This window comes from Miscanthus floridulus, chromosome 6 (assembly GCF_019320115.1).
Source record: "Miscanthus floridulus cultivar M001 chromosome 6, ASM1932011v1, whole genome shotgun sequence".
In the NCBI taxonomy this organism is placed as follows: domain Eukaryota; kingdom Viridiplantae; phylum Streptophyta; class Magnoliopsida; order Poales; family Poaceae; genus Miscanthus; species Miscanthus floridulus.
The window spans coordinates 123,841,739-123,857,863 of NC_089585.1; the positions used below are offsets into that span (position 1 = coordinate 123,841,739).

Genomic DNA, 16,125 nt, shown 5'->3' on the forward strand with positions numbered 1-16,125 from the left:
GTGATAGCTGTAGTGCAGGCTTAGAAGCCGAAGTAACCCACCTCCAGGAGGAGAATAGCTGTGTGACCGCAGAGTGTGGTCGCCTAAAGGAGGACAACGAGAAACTGGCGCGCAACCAGTCTCAACTCTAGGACCACACAACCAAGATGAAGGAGGAACTGAAAAGTAAGTGTTCCAGACCACCTTTCTCATTCTGTTGCCCGCCTTATCTTGTCGTGCCATTACATTTTGATGTCTTGTACGGTTTGCAGTTTTAAAAGTCAATGCCAAGAAACATCTAGAAGACGTGATGAAAGATCATGATGGCTAGAAGGCACGATGCCTAGAGACCATCGAGGATCGGGATACATGGAAGAATCGGTGCCAGGAAGTGGCAACTGGCATTTTGCCCGTCCTCGACCTTATCGACCCGGCACTCACAGAGGAAGAGCCAAGGACGCCCTAGCTCGGACTGGTCGAGAGATGTAGAAAAGCATGGGAATGGTTCCAAGAGTTCGTGAAGGAGGCGAGTGAGTACACGGGTGCCCATGTGCTAAGTATGGTGCGTGCCCACTACCCCTTGATCGATCTCAAGCGCCTGGAGGCTGGATACCCAAAGGAGGTAGACCTAGACAAGGCTGAGGAGCTTTGGATGGCCCAGCTAGACCTATCATCAAAGATAATTGGTGACATTAACCTGTGTGGAGGTGGGACGGCACCTGTACAGGGTACGCCATCGACAAGTCAACTGGAAACGACATCAGTTGCAAACCAAACGACGAAGCCCGTGGTCTCGACCAGCCAGGCATTGGCGGGGCCATCCCCTTTAGCTCGACCAGCACAAGAGTCCCCGAGACTCGAGTAGGATATCGGAAGCAGCAAGCAGTAGGTGCCACGCGCCCCGACCAGCCAATGTAATAGACTTAGAGCTGTAGAAGGAGGACATAGTTGTGTTATTGTAAACTTGGGCCTCTTCAGGCAAGCTTGTAATAATGTAACTGTATATCATCATAAGCTTGTTTGCTTTGTATAAAACATATTTAAGCTTGAGACTAATGTTGGTGTAACTAAGTGAGAACATGTTAACGTTCTGTTTAGTTGTACCATTTTGCTCGACACATCACCCCGAAAAGTTTGTGCGGCCCTAGTTTGCCATGTGGTCGGAGTGTGAGGTGCGTGACCTGTGCACATGTAGACGCGGACAAGTCAAACCAAGGGGGACCTGCCGATCACCCGTAACGTAGAGAGCGGATCCCATGCACGTGTTGGGAGGAACCGAAGATAGGGCCTGCTCCGAAAACCGTAGAAGGAGTGGTGGTCGGCTTTTACTGGCTAAGTTAGAATAACCATAAAATTCGAAGTGACACATTAGAGTGGTCGGAGGAATCATAATAGCTTTATTGAAGTAAATCAAAAGTTCAAGAGGAATACATATCTCAATAGTTAAGCATAGAAACGTCTAAGCTTGTCGATGTGCCACGAGTTTGGTACGTCCGTACCGTCCAGGTGAGCTAACCTGTAAGACGTTGGTCGTGTGACTTCCTTGATCATGAAGGGCCCCTCCCATGGGGTTGTGAGTTTATGGACACCAGCTTGGTTCGTCTTCCACTTCAGGACCAGGTCCCCGACCACAAAGAACCACTCTTTAATGTTCTTGTTGTAGTACCTGCGCAAAACAACAAGGTATTGGCCGTACGTACACAAGAATCGAGCCGCTTCTCTTCTGCGCTATTCACTTCTAGCTCCCGTACTTCATTGACCTTGCCTTCATCGAAGTTCTCTACCTGTGCTGATCTGAAAGCTATATCTGCAGGGAGGACTGCCTCAGCGTCATAAACCATAAAGTATGGCGAGACGCCGGTGTTACGATTGGGCTGAGTTCTGAGGCCCCAGACCATGGCTGGTAACTCTTTGAGCCATCTTCCGAGAGCTTTGTCATTTTCTCTATACATCCTCTTCTTCAATGCATCTAAGATCATGCCATTTGCCTGCTCAACTTGTCCATTAGCTCTAGGGTGCGCCACCGAGACGTATTTTACTACTATGCTCCTTTCATCGCAGAAGTCCCAAAAAGCGTTCCCGATGAACTGAGTACCCAGATCAGTGATGATGCTGTTGGGTATGCCGAAATGGTGGATGACCTGGTCGAGGAACGTGACAGCCTTTTCTGAGGATGCCTGTACCAAAGGCATGTATTCTATCCACTTAGAAAATTTGTCGATCAGCACAAAGACGCATGTAAATTTCCCTGAAGCCGGTTTGAAGGGCCCGATCATATCCAGTCCCCAGCATGCGAAGGGCTAGGAGGCTGGTATTGTCTGGATCTCATGTGCTGTTACGTGGATTCTCTTGGCGAAGAACTGACAACCCTCACAGTGGCGGACTAGCTTCTCTACGTCAGCTACTGCTGACGGCCAATAGAACCCTGCTCGGAAAGCCTTACCGACCAGCGTTCTTGAGGCCGCGTGGTTGCCGCAGGAGCCAGAGTGGATTTGGTCCAGTAGATGTTCGCCATCCTCCTGGGTTATACACTTCATCAAGATTTCCTCCTTTGCGTTCTTGCACCATAGCTTGCCATCGACGAGCAGGTACTACTTACTGCGATGCATCAGGCGCTCGTTTTCTGTCCAATCAGTGTAACCGCTGCCATCTGTTAGGTACTTGATGAAAGGTATTCTCTAGTCGTGCTCATGAGTGGTCGGAGGCGGCTCGGCGGTGCTTGACGCTGGAATCGTAGCCACCAATTGTTGGTCTAGAGGCTTGTCTACCGTGGAATCTTCCTCTTCGATGGAAGGCGTGAGCAGGTCTTGGACGAATACGCCATGTGGGATTTTTGCTCGGGATGATCCTAACTTTGACAGTGCATCCGCTGCTTGATTCTTGTCCTGGACCACGTGTATGTACTCGATGGCCATAGAACCTGCCTTCCAGCTTTCTGATCGATTTGTAGTATGCATCCATCTTTTCACTGGTTGTGTCCCAGTCCTTGTTGAGTTGGTGATGACCAGAGTAGAGTCTCCGTAGACGTAGAGACATTTAACGCCAAGCTCAACCGCAATGCACAAACCATGTAGGCATGCTTCGTACTCGGCGGCATTATTAGATGCTGGGAAATAAATCCTGAGGACATACCGAAGCTGCTCTTGGATGGTGACATGAAAAGGACTCCTGCTCCTGCACCATCAATGTTGAGAGAGCCATCGAAGTACATTGTCCAATACTCGTCGGATCTGGGAGAGGCAGGCGTGCTTAAGTCTGTCCACTCGATGATGAAATCGATGAGTGCCTAAGACTTGATTGTAGTGTGGCTTGCAAACTCCAAGGAGAAGGGGCATAGCTCCATTGCCCATTTGACGATGCGCCCATTCGCATCCTTGTTTCTAATGATGTCTCACAGAGGGTACTCAGTCATGACCACCACACGATATCCATCGAAGTAGTGTTTCAACTTTTGGGATGTTATCAGTATGGCGTAGATCAACTTCTGAATCTATGGGTACCTAGTCTTGGACTCATTGAGTACCTCACTGATGAACTAGATTGGTCGATGTACCTTGTAGACGTGGCTAGGCTCGTCCGCTCGGACCACCATGGTCGTGGGAGACCACTCGATTAGTAGCCGCAATGTAAAGCAGGAGTGTTTCGTCTTCTCTTGGAGCAGTGAGGACCAGAGGCGATGTAAGGTATTGTTTCAGCTGTGTGAAGGCAGCGTCTGCTTCCTCCGACCACTCAAACTTTTCGGATGCTTTGAGTAGTTTAAAGAACGGTAATCCCTTTTCGCCTAATCTTGATATGAAACGGCTGAGGGTGGCCATGCATCCGGTAAGCTTCTGAACATCCTTCACCTTTTTGGGCGGCTTCATGTCCAAGACAGCTTTGACTTTCTCGGTTAGGGCGTATGCCGTCGTGACTGACGACGTTGCCGAGTAGTATGCCAGAAGGAACACCAAAGATGCACTTCTTTGGGTTTAACTTCCACTGGAATGTGTTAAGGGCTGCAAAGGTGCGTTCCAGGTTGTCAACAAGGGTATGTGCTTCCTTGGTTTTGACAACTATATCATCAACATAAGCCTCGACGAGGTCGTCTTTTATCTCGTCTTTGAGGCAAGCTTGTATAGCGCGTTGGTAGGTAGCCCCGGCGTTCTTGAGCCCGAACGACATGGTCGTGTAGCAGTAGGCGCCGAAGGGCGTGATAAAAGATGTCTTGATCTGGTCATCCTTTTTGAGAGCGATCTGGTGATAACCAGAGTAGCAATCGAGAAAGGAAAGCAGCTCGCAACCGGCGGTTGAATCTATGACCTCGTCTATGCGAGGTAAGCCGAAGGGGTCCTTAGGGCAGTGTTTGTTGAGATCAGTGTAATCAACGCACATTCTCCATTCATTATTCTTTTTGCGTACAAGAACCGGGTTGGCTAACCACTCCGGATGATACACTTCTTTGATAAATCCGGCTGCCAAAAGCCGTGTAACTTCTACCCTAATCGCCTCCTTTTTGTCGTGAGCGAACCGTCGTAGCTTCTGCTTGATAGGTTTGGCCTTGCCGTTGACATTCAAGGAGTGCTCGATCAAGTTCCGAGGTACACCGGGCATGTCAGCAGGTTTCCATGCGAACACATCCACGTTGCTCCTCAAGAACCTGACGAGCGCGTCTTCCTATTTGGGATCCAGGTTGGCCCCGATAAGGGCCGTTTTGCTGGGATCACCGTCGACCAGCTGGATCACCTTGTGCTCCTTGGACTTGATGTTCTTGCATGGAGCCTCGAGCTCTGGGATCTCTAGGTGGTCGGTCGAGGTCTTCTTGGCGTCGAGCATGGTCTCGGCCATGCGAATAGAGAGGTCGTGAGCCTCTGCTATTTTGAAACTGTCGTCTTCAGGTATAAGCTACGTACACGTTGCCTCGGAGGGTTAGAACTCCTTTCTCGGTAGGCATCTTGAGCACCAGATACCTGTAATGAGGTATGGCCATGAACTTGGTGAGCGACGGTCGACCAAGAATAGCATGGTAGGTGCCGTCGAAGTCAGCGACCACGAAGTTGACGTAGTCGGTGCGGAAGTGGTCCGGGGTCCCAAACTGCACAGGTAGCGTGATCTGCCGAGAGGTGTAGAGCTCTGTCCGGGAGAACACCCCAGAACTGTGCCTCGTACGGCTTGAGGTCCGCCTGAGCTATCTTAGGGCGGGCAGACTTTCTTGAACAGTATATCAATGGAGCAGCCGCCATCGATTAGTACTCTGTCGAACTAAACCTTGTTAATACAAGGATTGAGGACCAGGGGAAAACACCCTGGCTTAGGTATTGTGGCCCATTGGTCCTTTCTGCTGAAGGAGATTTCATGGTGAGACCACAGAGGGAGCCGTGGATCGGTGAGGAGGTTGTCGGTGTTGGCCATGTTCAAGCAAGCGCGGGCGAGCAACTTGCGTTCTCGTTGGTCTCGATGGACACTTTGCCTCCGATGATGGTGTGTACACGATCGGTTGGCTTGATGTACTTGTGACGAGGGTCTACATCGTCGTCATCGTTATCCTCGTTGCGCTGTTCCCCTGCGTCGTTAGGCTTGTCGGATGTATCCGGAGCCTGTTGACGCGTGTAGATAGACTTGAGAACGCCAATTCTCCATGGTATGGTTTGACTTAGGATGGAGCTGGCAGGGCCCTTTCAATGCTTTGGCGTAGTCGTCTTCGTAGTTACGACGTCCGCCACCCTTTTTAACGGTGTTGACCTCGCCGTCGTCTTCCCGAGCACGCTTGCTCCTGTAATCGTCACGGCGGTTACGCCGCTGATTACGTTGGTCGGTGGTCGCGGGAGTCGTTGCGCTGGTTGCGGCGGTCAAAATTGTCGTTCCGACCACGGTTGCCGGGTAGTCGTCGCGGTGTGGGGGGTGGTCGGAGCGTGGAACCCTTGCTGCTTCTTCAATAATTATCTTTTTAGCGTCGTCGGCGTCCGCATATTTCTTAGCGGTGGCCAGGAGCGCTGTGACCGATTCAGGTCTCTTGCGGAGGAGCTTGTCCCTTAGGGCGTCGTGGAAGCGGAGGCCAGTGATGAAAGCCTCGATTGCCTCGTTGTCGGAGATTGATGGGACCTTGATGCGCATCTCCGAGAAACGCCGGACGTACTCGCGCAGTGGCTCATCTTTTATCTCGAATCCGTTGCAGATCGTATTTGTTGCCTGGTTGTTCACAAGTAGCAATGAAGTTGTCGATGAAGGCTTGCTTGAGCTCCTGCCAAGAGTCAAAGTAGTTCGCCGGCAAGCTGACCAGCCATTGGTGACCTGCATGGCCAACAGCGACTGGGAAATAGTTAGACATGACGTGCTCGTCAGCCATGGCTGATCTGCACGTAGTTTCATAGAGCATGACCCATAATTCGGGGTTTTCCTTGCCGTCGTACTTCTGAAGTTTCTCGAGCTTGAAATTCTTGGGCCATATGACTTGGCGAAGGTGTGGAGTAAACTGCTTCAAACCCGGCGGGCCGTGGGCAGTGTCATATTCCATACGGATAACTTTCGTGGATGCTCGATCGTCGGCTCTCTGGTTGATGCGAGCGCGCAGATCGCGTCCACCGAGGTAATGGCGGAGATCGTTATTGCCATCCGGCGATCTCGATTGCCATCTGGATTAGCCCTGCGACCGTGGTTATCGCGGCGATTGTCGGTTGCTCGGCGGTTATCGTCCCGGACGTCCGGCGGTTGTCGTCCCGACGGCGGTTGTCATCCTGGCCACCATCATGGCCACCGTTTCCACCTTGACGGTTGTCTGATGGGTCGTTGTTGCGCGAGCCACGTTGGTTGAGTGGCTGTGAGCGACTTGGGTGCTGGCGGCTGTGGCTTGACTCGACTGAGACGGATGGAGCCCGGCTTGGTTTACAATCTCTGCGGTCTGGGCCATAGCAGCCGTCAGATAGGCTTGTATTTCATCGCGAACTGCTTGGGTTTCCGGGTGTTGGGTAGCCGTTGCATTGTCGCCATGGCGACGGCTACGTTGGCGCTTGGAGTCCTGAAGACCTGTTTGTCCCCCACCCTGTCGAAAGCATCGTTGAGGTCACGTGGCTGGACCCTTATGCGTCGTGCCTCCTGGTCTGCTTCGGCTTCGATTTGTCGGCGATTAAACCGGTCAATATTGCGTGCTTCGCGTGCAGTCCTTTCTTGTTCTGTTTCGCCAACTGCTGGCGGTTCGTCATTGCTGACAACATGGATCAAATCCCCTCGTCTTGGCGGGAAAGACGGGAATTGTGAGAACCCCGGGGCGTGGTCTGGGATATCCAGATCGTATTGACGCCTTCATCTTCGTGATGCTGAAGCTCGGTGTGGACAGATGCATTAGATGCGATGCCAGACGAGGAGCTGGAGTCGCCCTCTTGGACTGTGTGGACGGATCCTTCTTGATAATCTTCAATCCGGATCATGTTGACGAAGTTGCGTGGCTTCGGCCGAGGTCGGTGCATAAAACACAGATCCAAGCGGCGTTGTAGGTTATACGCGTAGCTGGAGGCAGCGTTTCGCAGGCCGTAGGGCTGGACCTGGTGGTTCTCCATCGAGGCTTCGTACTCGAGAGCCGGAGACCCGTCGCGAAGGCTGGCCGGCGAGCGCGAGCGCCCTTCAGGAGTAGATATGACCACGAGATCTGTACCAAGTCGTGCAGGACGACTGGTCCGAGCTGGTCGGGTAGATCTGTTGTGGGGAGCGGTTACCTGCTCATTAGGTTGACTTTGAATCGTACTTACCAGAGCTAGGGTTTCAGCGAGTTTGGTGCCGACCCGATCGATGGAGTCGAGCAGGTCGGTGTTGTCGATCTGCTTCCCTTTGTAGCGGGGAAGCGGATGACGAGTTGTCGGCGTGGCTGAAGATGATGCAGGCATGGTCGGAGCCAGATGTACCATGGTCGGAGCCAGATCCATCGTGGTCGGAGCCGTATCCGTCGTGGTCGGAGCCGTAGCCGATGCAGGTGAAGCAGTGGTCGGCGCAGACTGAATCCACGCCTCCTCCGGGTCATGGCGATGAAGTCGTCAGCCGGTGGTCCAGGTGATCTGGCCAACGGTGAACGTGAGGCCGTTCGGCGTAGCCATGGAGCCGGAGATGATGACCATCTTGTTTGCTTGGAGAGCAGTACGCACACCCCCTACCTGGCGCGCCACTGTCGACGAAATATGGTCGGCAGTCTACCTAGGGGTATGCCAAATACCACTTGGAATCCGATGGTGGGTGTCGGAATCCAACATGGCCGACTTGGCCAAAAAAAAGAAAGGACATGGCTAAATGGGTATCTGGTAACACTGATGGCTATGCAATCATCTGGATTTTAGCGACTTGTGAAACTTTTCAGAATCCAGACGTCCATCGAGTTTTCTTTCCACAATTGTTTATGGAGCAGGAAGGGCGGGCCTGATGCAAGCGGTAGAGTCTTACCGCCTGTGACCGGAAGGTCCCGGGTTCGAGTCGCGGTCTCCTCGCATTGCACAGGCGAGGGTAAGGCTTGCCACTGACACCCTTCCCCAGACCCCGCGCAGAGCGGGAGCTCTCTGCAATGGGTACGCCCTTAATTGTTTATGGAGCAGATCAAATTGAAATAGCATTTAAAACCTTAAAGCTTCTAACCTTAACACCAGTTTTTTTTTAAAAAAAACTTAACACCAGTACCAAGGTTGATCATATTCCTAATTCAAATTAACGAACAACTTCAGTCAATTGATATAAACTGTAAGAAACCAAATTCATTCTTAACGTCAGCAATTCAGTAGAAGGGCGTACCCAGTGCAGAGAGCTCCCGCTCTGTGCGGGGTCTGGGGAAGGGTGTCAGTGGCAAGTCTTACCCTCGCCTGTGCAATGCGAGGAGACCGCGACTCGAACCCAGGACCTTCCGGTCACAGGCGGTAAGACTCTACCGCTTGCACCAGGCCCGCCCAGCAATTCAGTACACGACAAAAATAAAGCTACATTAGCCAGATAAATTCTTGAATATGTACATCAATCATATAATTTTGGACAGTGTAACGAAAACAGAATTCGTTACCATGCATGCACATGCAAACCGCTGTGAAGACATTTGCTATTGTTTGTTTATACAGGAAACAAGTCAACAACTACATCTAAACTTTCCAGTAATGCAAAAAAAAAGTACAATCCTATATCAAATCACCTGCAGAGAATCATGCAAATTTTAATGCAGTTCTTTGAGTGCCAAAGACAAGAAGTACTGTTTATCCCTCAGAAACCCCTTTCCCATCTGTGACAGATATGATTATGAATGCAGGAGGTTGCCTAAGTACCATTAGGATTGGAATAGGATTGCATCATCTATGTTCAAGGAGAGAGTCTCTAATCATGCAATCACTTGATAAGCATTCCTTCACATGACTAGGATGATGCATTGACTACCTAACTTTCTTTTATTTATATATAAGTTAAACCCTGCTAATTTGTCTGCTTCAAGTAACTCTCTTCGTTGTTAGCAAATCCATAACCTAGAATCTTCGACTAGACTAGAAGGCAGTCGACGACTCCAAACAGCAATGCTCGAGCAAAAATCCCCTAAATTCTAAGCAGCGATCTTAACAGACAACCAACTTGTAACCGAGTCCACGGAAGAAGCTGTGATCTACGCATCGGTCGATCTAACCAAGCTCAAGAAACCTAAAAGGATAATCTCCATGAAGCCTGGACCTGGAGCAGGCCTGGACTAACCTGGATGCTGAAATCGCCGCCGAGGGCGACGTCGTGGGATCCCTCGCCCTCGGCGAAGAAGTCCCCTGCGGCAGGGTTGGCCGCGCCGGGGCTTCGGGAGCCCTCGAGCATCACCAGGCGCTCCCGCTGATCGAGATCGGCGGCGAGCGCAGCGAGGTCGAACTCGGAGAAGAAGGGGCCCTGCAGGGCGGTGTTAACGCAGTGCACGGCGCAGAGCTTCCCCTCCTGAACCTCGTGGTACAGCAGCCCGCCGTTGCTCGCCGCCTCCATCGCGCCGCTCCAAAACCTTGCAGAAGCCCCTCCCTACGATGCGGTGCGATTCGGCACTTCGCCGCCTCGAGCCCTCGATGTATCACAGATTCAAGCCAGGATCGATGAGGAGATAAACGAAAACGGCCGACGGCGGAAAGGGAAGGCGGAGGGGAGGAGTGTGAGTGTTTTTTGCGTGTACATGCCATTAAAAAAGTTCGAACGAGCCATTAAAAAAACTGACTATGTGATCGTTCTGAATTTCTTTACTCTCCGAGTCATTCCGTCGGTGGTCGTTTTTCACCGTTACATGTGGATCCGATCAGTTAAAACGTCCATAATACCCCTCTCATCCCTATCCTCTCTCTCTCAAACTGATGCCGAGGCTAGGCTGGGCGGCCGCGCGGAGCAGCGGCGCCGAGGCGGTCACCGAGCTACGTCGAGCGAGGCTCTTCACCTCCTACTACGCGCGCTGCTCCTTCCCCGGGCGCCCCCCAGCAGCCGGAGGTGGTCGGACAGACACCTCCGCTCCCGTGCGTGGCTAGGGGCGAGACTGACGATGGTTGAGCTCCGACGAGCACCCGTCCGCGCCCGCCGCCAGACACGTCCCGCGCCGTCGGCCGCGACACCTCCAGCGCTGCCCTGTCCCCGCGCGCCCCGCCCCACGAGCTCCAATCGCCATGGCCGCGTGCGCCCCTGCCCGCCATGGCCGTCGCCCGCGAGACCTCTAGCGCCACCCTGGCCCTACGCGCCCCGCCCCGCGAGTTCCGGCTGCCATGGCCGCACAACCACGTCCTCGTCCACGCCCGGCTTCCCCTCGGCTCGAGCTCGCGGTTGCCATCCCCTCCGTCAGCGCCGGTGCTCGCGGCCGTGGGCGTGCCCGCCGCGCTCTGCCGCCGCGCGCTCCGGCGCGGGGCGAGGTGCAGGCGTGCCTCCCGTGCCCGCAGCAACTGCAGCGCCCGCCATGGCCAGCCGCCGACGCCGCTACCCGGCTGGCACCTCCTCTGCACGTCGCAGCTCCACGGGCCCACGCATGTCTCCACCTCGCTCCCCGCGCTGCCTCCCACCCACCGTCGCCCCGCCTGTGCGCGAGCACACCCTCCATGTTTTTTTAGTTCCGCTCCACGTTTTTAGCCAAACGGTTTTAGCTCAACGCATTCTGTTCCAGAAAAAAAAAGTAAAGTTGTAAGAGCCCATAAAGAGATGTTCCATAAACTCCTTTTTTTTTTTTTTTGAGCTGCTCCTACAAACGCAGCCTTCCCTCAAGCTCTGTCCCTGCTCCCTGCGCAGGAGTTGGGAGCTGCTCGGCTGATGCCGTCGCGGCAGCGGCGTCCCGAACTCCCGATTCGCGTCGTGACAAATGGACATGAACCGCATCAGTTAACAATCAGCAGAAGCTCTGTTTCATTATCCCAACATTCCAGTAGGTGTCCGGATCAGAGCCATGTGCCATCACATAACCTTAGCCGCTTTACAGTGCTCCTTTTGCCGGATCAATTAAATTCCCCATCAAGCATCACAGCCATAAGCCATTCTCGTTTGAGGCCTACTTTCGTGCAATCCAGACGTCGTGGTCCAAACGCGGATCGGCGGTGCCGACGGGGGGAAACCCCCTCGCTATTACGCCCGAGCGAGATCGCTATCCGTGGCCGTCTTCGTTCCCATCCCACACCCTACTCCTCGGTCGTCACTCGTCAAGTCGTCAGCAGTCAGCACCCAGCACTCACCGGCCCCAAACTTCCAAAACCTCCTTGGAACCAAGCAGAAGATGTCAGACTCGACGGCGGCTGCCGCCGCGGGCGACGCGGTGTTCGAGCGGTGCCTGCTCGTGCTGTACCTCATCAGCCCGCTCACTGTGCTGGCGCTCCGCTTCATCTCCGCGCCGTACGGCAAGCTCTCCCGCCCGGGCTGGGGCCCCGTCCTCCCGGCCCCGCTGGCGTGGTTCCTCATGGAGAGCCCCACCCTCTGGCTCCCGCCGCTCGTCCTCCTCCGCTCGCCGCCGCCGCCGCTCTCAAGCCCGATCGCCGCCCTCCCCGCCGCGCTCTACGCGTTCCACTACGTCCACCGCACGCTGGTCCACCCGCTCCGCCTCGCCCGCCTGCACCGCGCCCCGGCCCCCGTGCCGCTCCTCATCGCCGCCTGCGCCTTCGGCTTTAATCTCCTCAACGCCTACGTACAGACCCGCTCCTTCGCGCTCCATGCCGGCCGCCCGGCGTCCCCCGCCCGCTGCCTCGCCGGACTGGCCCTCTTCGCGTGGGGGGTGCGGACGAACATCGCGGCGGACAAGGAGCTGCTGCGGCTCAAGGAGGCCGGAGGCGGGTACAAGATCCCGAGGGGCGGGTTGTTCGACCTGGTCACCAGCCCCAATTACTTCGGCGAGACGGTGGAGTGGCTGGGCTTCGCGGTGGTGGCGTGGACGCCCGCGGCGTGGGCGTTCTTCCTCTACCTGCGCCAACCTCGGGCCGAGGGCCAGGGACCACCGCCGCTGGTACGTACAGAAGTTCGGCGGCGAGTACCCGGCGTCGCGCAAGGCGTTCATCCCCTACATCTACTAGGCGAATTGGTGATGTATGTACTGTACTCTAATAAAAAAAATCAAATGCTGTGCAATGGAAATGCGAATTTATTTAACCAAAGATTTTCGGCCGGTACAAAAATTCCTAATGGAGATGACAATGGCCCCGTTCGGCTTACCCTATATCCAGCTTGTTCGTATTTTTTTTCTTCAGTCAAAACAGTGTTTTTCTCTCGTAACAATTCAGTCAGAACAATGTTTTCAGCCAGTTTCAGCTAAAATTCGACGAGCCGATCGGGGCCCATGTTTCGAAAATTTTGGCGAATGTCTTGGGCATAATGAGATGTATTTGCCTCTCTGTTGTGCGAGAACGTAGCGTGTGCAATGACAGCACGAGCGTGCGAATCATCGGAAGTCCGGAAACCATAATGTGCCCTACGTATCGTTCCGATTTCATATGCTGGCGTTTAATTTTATTTTAAACCATAGCAATTACTAGTAGATTTTGAGCTTTGTCTCGAATTTTGCTTAGGAGTCAGTTGCTGCAACCAATGTAGCATACATTCATGAATTTGTCTGATCCGTGAATCGAACCATACTAGTATATTGCAAAACACATTTTCCTTCAGATGCAAACGATTTACATAAGCTGAGATACGCCTAATAGTTGAGATCAAAGACAATTGTGTAATTATATATATAAAAAAGACACTGCCACCTTCAATTCGGCGACAAACAGTGGCGGATGTGGGATGCGGGATAAGGGGGGGCAAACAACAGAGATGTTGATTTGCACGAAGATTTAACGGTGAAATCAAGTTTTTGCTACAGTAATTAGCATTGAAATCAAGAAATTAGGGGGGGCTGGAGCCCCCCCAGCCCCCTTTGGATCCGCCACTGGCGACAAATAGACTAACCTAACAACCTAAACTTCAAGCAATACACGCCTTAATTTGGCCTTCTCCCGGACCTCCTAGCTAGCAAGCTTCCAATTGTCCTACTTGGAACCAAAGAGGCTGCCAAAGACGCTGCCACCGTTGGTCGCAGAGTCCGACTGATGTTGCTCGCGTTCCTTCCTTGACGATTCCACCATGCTCTGCATTGCCGGCGTCGCGAACCTAGACCCAAATTTCGGCGCCGGCGCCGCTGTGCCGAAAGATGAACACCCGAACGGACTAGTTAGTACTTGCTGAGGCACACCCCCGAACGGATTAATTGCTGCTTGCTGAGGCACACACGCGAACAGACTAGTTGCTGCTTGCTGAGGCTGAAACCCGAACACAGGAGGAGTATGCTTGTGGTGCCGCACCCGTCCCTCCGAACGATTGTTGGAGACTGGAGGCGATGCCCCTGGTGGGCCTCGGCGGGCACCGCATGTTGGCTGCTGGAACGAGAACGGGGATCCCGCCGATGCTCCGTACGGGGATCCTGTCGTCTGTGTCCCGAACGCCGGCGCCGCCGACCAGAATAGCTGCACCGTGGACGCCCGCTGCTGCGCGTGGGAGCTCATGCCAGCAAGCAGGCACGCGCGCCCCGTCTGCTCGTACGCCCGCCGGTTCGCCACGCGAGCGCTCAGCTCGCGCAGCTCCGCCACCAGCTCCGCGCACCTCTCGTCGCCCGCCAGCCCCGCGGCCGCCGAGGCCTCCTGCCGACGGTCCAGTATCTGCGCCGCCTTCGCGTGCTCACCGCGATCCGCAGCTGCCCGCGCCGCCTCGATGTCCTCGGCAGCCTCCACGCGGAAGCGCTCCCGTGCCACCTCCACGCACGGCTCCATGTCCGTCACCACCACCGGCCTCTGCACCGCGGCGTCCTCGCAGGAAACGTCCACCGACCGCCCGGTTGCCGCGTCCTTGTATGTGCAGCTCACTTTGATCAGGCGGGTCACGCTGCCGTCTTCGGCGCCGTCCCCGGCAGCGACGGGCACGTCCAGGAACAGCAGGAAGCGCCTCTCCTCGTCCGCGTATAGCTCGCCGACGTCCACTGACGCGGCGCGGCCACCCACGTCGATGCGGCTGTCGTAGCGGCCCGACTTGACCGTCCGGACGCGCACGCCGGGTGCAGGCACTCCACGGCGACGCGGGCTTCCTGCGCCGTGACTGAGAGGAGCCCGCCGATGCACAGCGCGAATGAATCCTGCACCACCGCCTGGTTCTCGATGAAGGAGAACGTGCCGCCTGTCACCTCCGCGATGGCGTGCATCGCCGCTGCGTCGTGGTCCGTGCCGAACCCGAACGTATGAACCGGTGGGCACTGGCTGCCATTGCTGCGCCTCAGGGACCGTGGCACAAGGTCGTTGTAGCTCTTGGAAGGACCATGAGGTCCGTAGAAGCGAAGAGTATAGTTGTCGTGGCCATCCGACAGAAGGATAACGCTCGCGACGGTGTTCCTGTGACGGCGGCCGTCGAGCACCTCGGAAGCCACACGAAGACCGCCTTCCCATCGTCCGACATCCGTGTCAGCCGGATGACGCGGCGAGCCTCGGACGAGAAGGACACAATGCTGAGCCGGTCGCCGGGGCCGAGGTGGTCGATGACGAAGCGCATGGCCTGCTTCAGCAGCGCCAGCTTGGAGCCACCCATGCTGCCGCTGACGTCGAGTACCGTGACGAGATCGAGGGACGCACGCGCCGACGCCTCGGCGGTCACGGGAGGTCCCTTGGCGTGCATCAGCACCGCGAAGGTATCTCGGGCCGTGTCTCTCGCCACAGCCGAGTGCTCGCAGTGCGTTTTGAGCTCGAGCACTCCATTGTTCGTCGCTTCCTGGACAACTTCCCAGCCGTCGAGAGGCGACGGCTCCACCGGCTCGTCGTCATTGAACACCGGTCGCGCCATGTCCGCCGACTCCGGTCGGGGCCCGAAAGATTGCGGCAAGGGGGTGAACGGCTGGAACATGGGCGGTTGTGAAGGCGAGGAAAAGGGGTGGGGCGACGGCGACGGGGACGACGCCACGGACACACCGTCGCGCCATCGGAGCATGGGCGGTTGTGGCGGCGAGGAAAGGGGTGGAGCGACGGCGACGGGGACGACGCCACGGACACATCGTCGCGCCAACGTGCACTGCAGACAGGGCAGACGCTGCCAGATATGCAACGGAGGTGGAATGTATGGTTGCACTCGGATGTGACGGTGGCCTGGCCGCGGAACATGGCGACGTGGCAGACTGCGCACGACAGCGTCTGCGTTGCTGGCGGTGCGGAGTCGGGCGTCCCCGGTGCCTGCTGTCCAAACAGGCTCCTCCCGACACATTGCGACGACGATGGAGATGCCGTCTGCGCTCCAGAGAAGCTGAAGGAGGAGCTCTGAGTAGTCGACGGCCACGGCTGCCCAAACAGGCTTGTCTTGGATGAGGAGTCCGCCGCCGCCGCGGCCGACTGTCCAAACAGGCCGTCGACGATGGCGGAGGCGACGCGAAGGAGAACGGGGTGGCCGGCGCAGGGGCGGGGGCCGTGGCCGGCGTGTTGCTCCACTGCGCGGCGCAGATCGGGCATGTAGCGCTCCCGGAGACACAGCGGAGGTGGAACGTGTGGGCGCACTCCGACGTGAAGATCGCCTGCCAGAGGCCAATGTCGCCGCGGCAGGCGTCGCACTGGCCGCCGCTCTTTCTCGCCATGATTGTCAACGAAACGTGTCTATCCTGTTTTTATTTTGATCTCACGGTGCCCACCTCCCGTTCTCGCGCGTATTTATAGGGGGAAACGTGTAGCGTGG

At 55.4% G+C, this 16,125-nt stretch overlaps 1 protein-coding gene and 2 pseudogenes across 3 annotated transcripts; 1 reads left to right on the top strand and 2 right to left on the bottom strand.

Moving 5' to 3' along the window:
- Positions 1–8,214: 8,214 nt before the first annotated feature.
- On the bottom strand, positions 8,215–10,098 carry LOC136459435 (putative ataxin-3 homolog). Of its 3 annotated transcripts, XM_066459294.1 has the most exons (3): positions 9,655–10,098; positions 8,569–8,627; positions 8,215–8,492 (listed from the first exon to the last, which is right to left on the bottom strand). In XM_066459294.1, exons 1-2 carry the CDS (start codon positions 9,922–9,924, stop codon positions 8,598–8,600), a joined length of 300 nt encoding a protein of 99 aa, XP_066315391.1. In that variant the 5' UTR covers positions 9,925–10,098; the 3' UTR covers positions 8,215–8,492; positions 8,569–8,597. The 3 variants fall into 3 exon arrangements, with proteins under 3 accessions (XP_066315391.1, XP_066315389.1, XP_066315390.1); XM_066459292.1 differs by lacking the exon at positions 8,569–8,627; XM_066459293.1 differs by having other exon boundaries at positions 8,215–8,627.
- Positions 10,099–11,531: 1,433 nt separating this feature from the next.
- LOC136456854 (protein DEETIOLATED 2-like) lies at positions 11,532–12,572 on the top strand (annotated as a pseudogene).
- An 843-nt stretch (positions 12,573–13,415) lies between these two features.
- Positions 13,416–15,783, bottom strand: LOC136461171 (E3 ubiquitin-protein ligase WAV3-like; annotated as a pseudogene).
- Positions 15,784–16,125: the final 342 nt, after the last annotated feature.

Coding starts and splice junctions, on each gene's coding strand:
- LOC136459435 (XM_066459292.1), bottom strand. CDS start 9,924: ATGGAGGCGGCGAGCAACGGCGGGCTGCTGTACCACGAGGTTCAGGAG. Junction 8,493..9,654: donor GCGGCGATTTCAGCATCCAG/GTTAGTCCAGGC, acceptor TACCCATTGCAG/AGAGCTCCCGCTCTGCGCGG.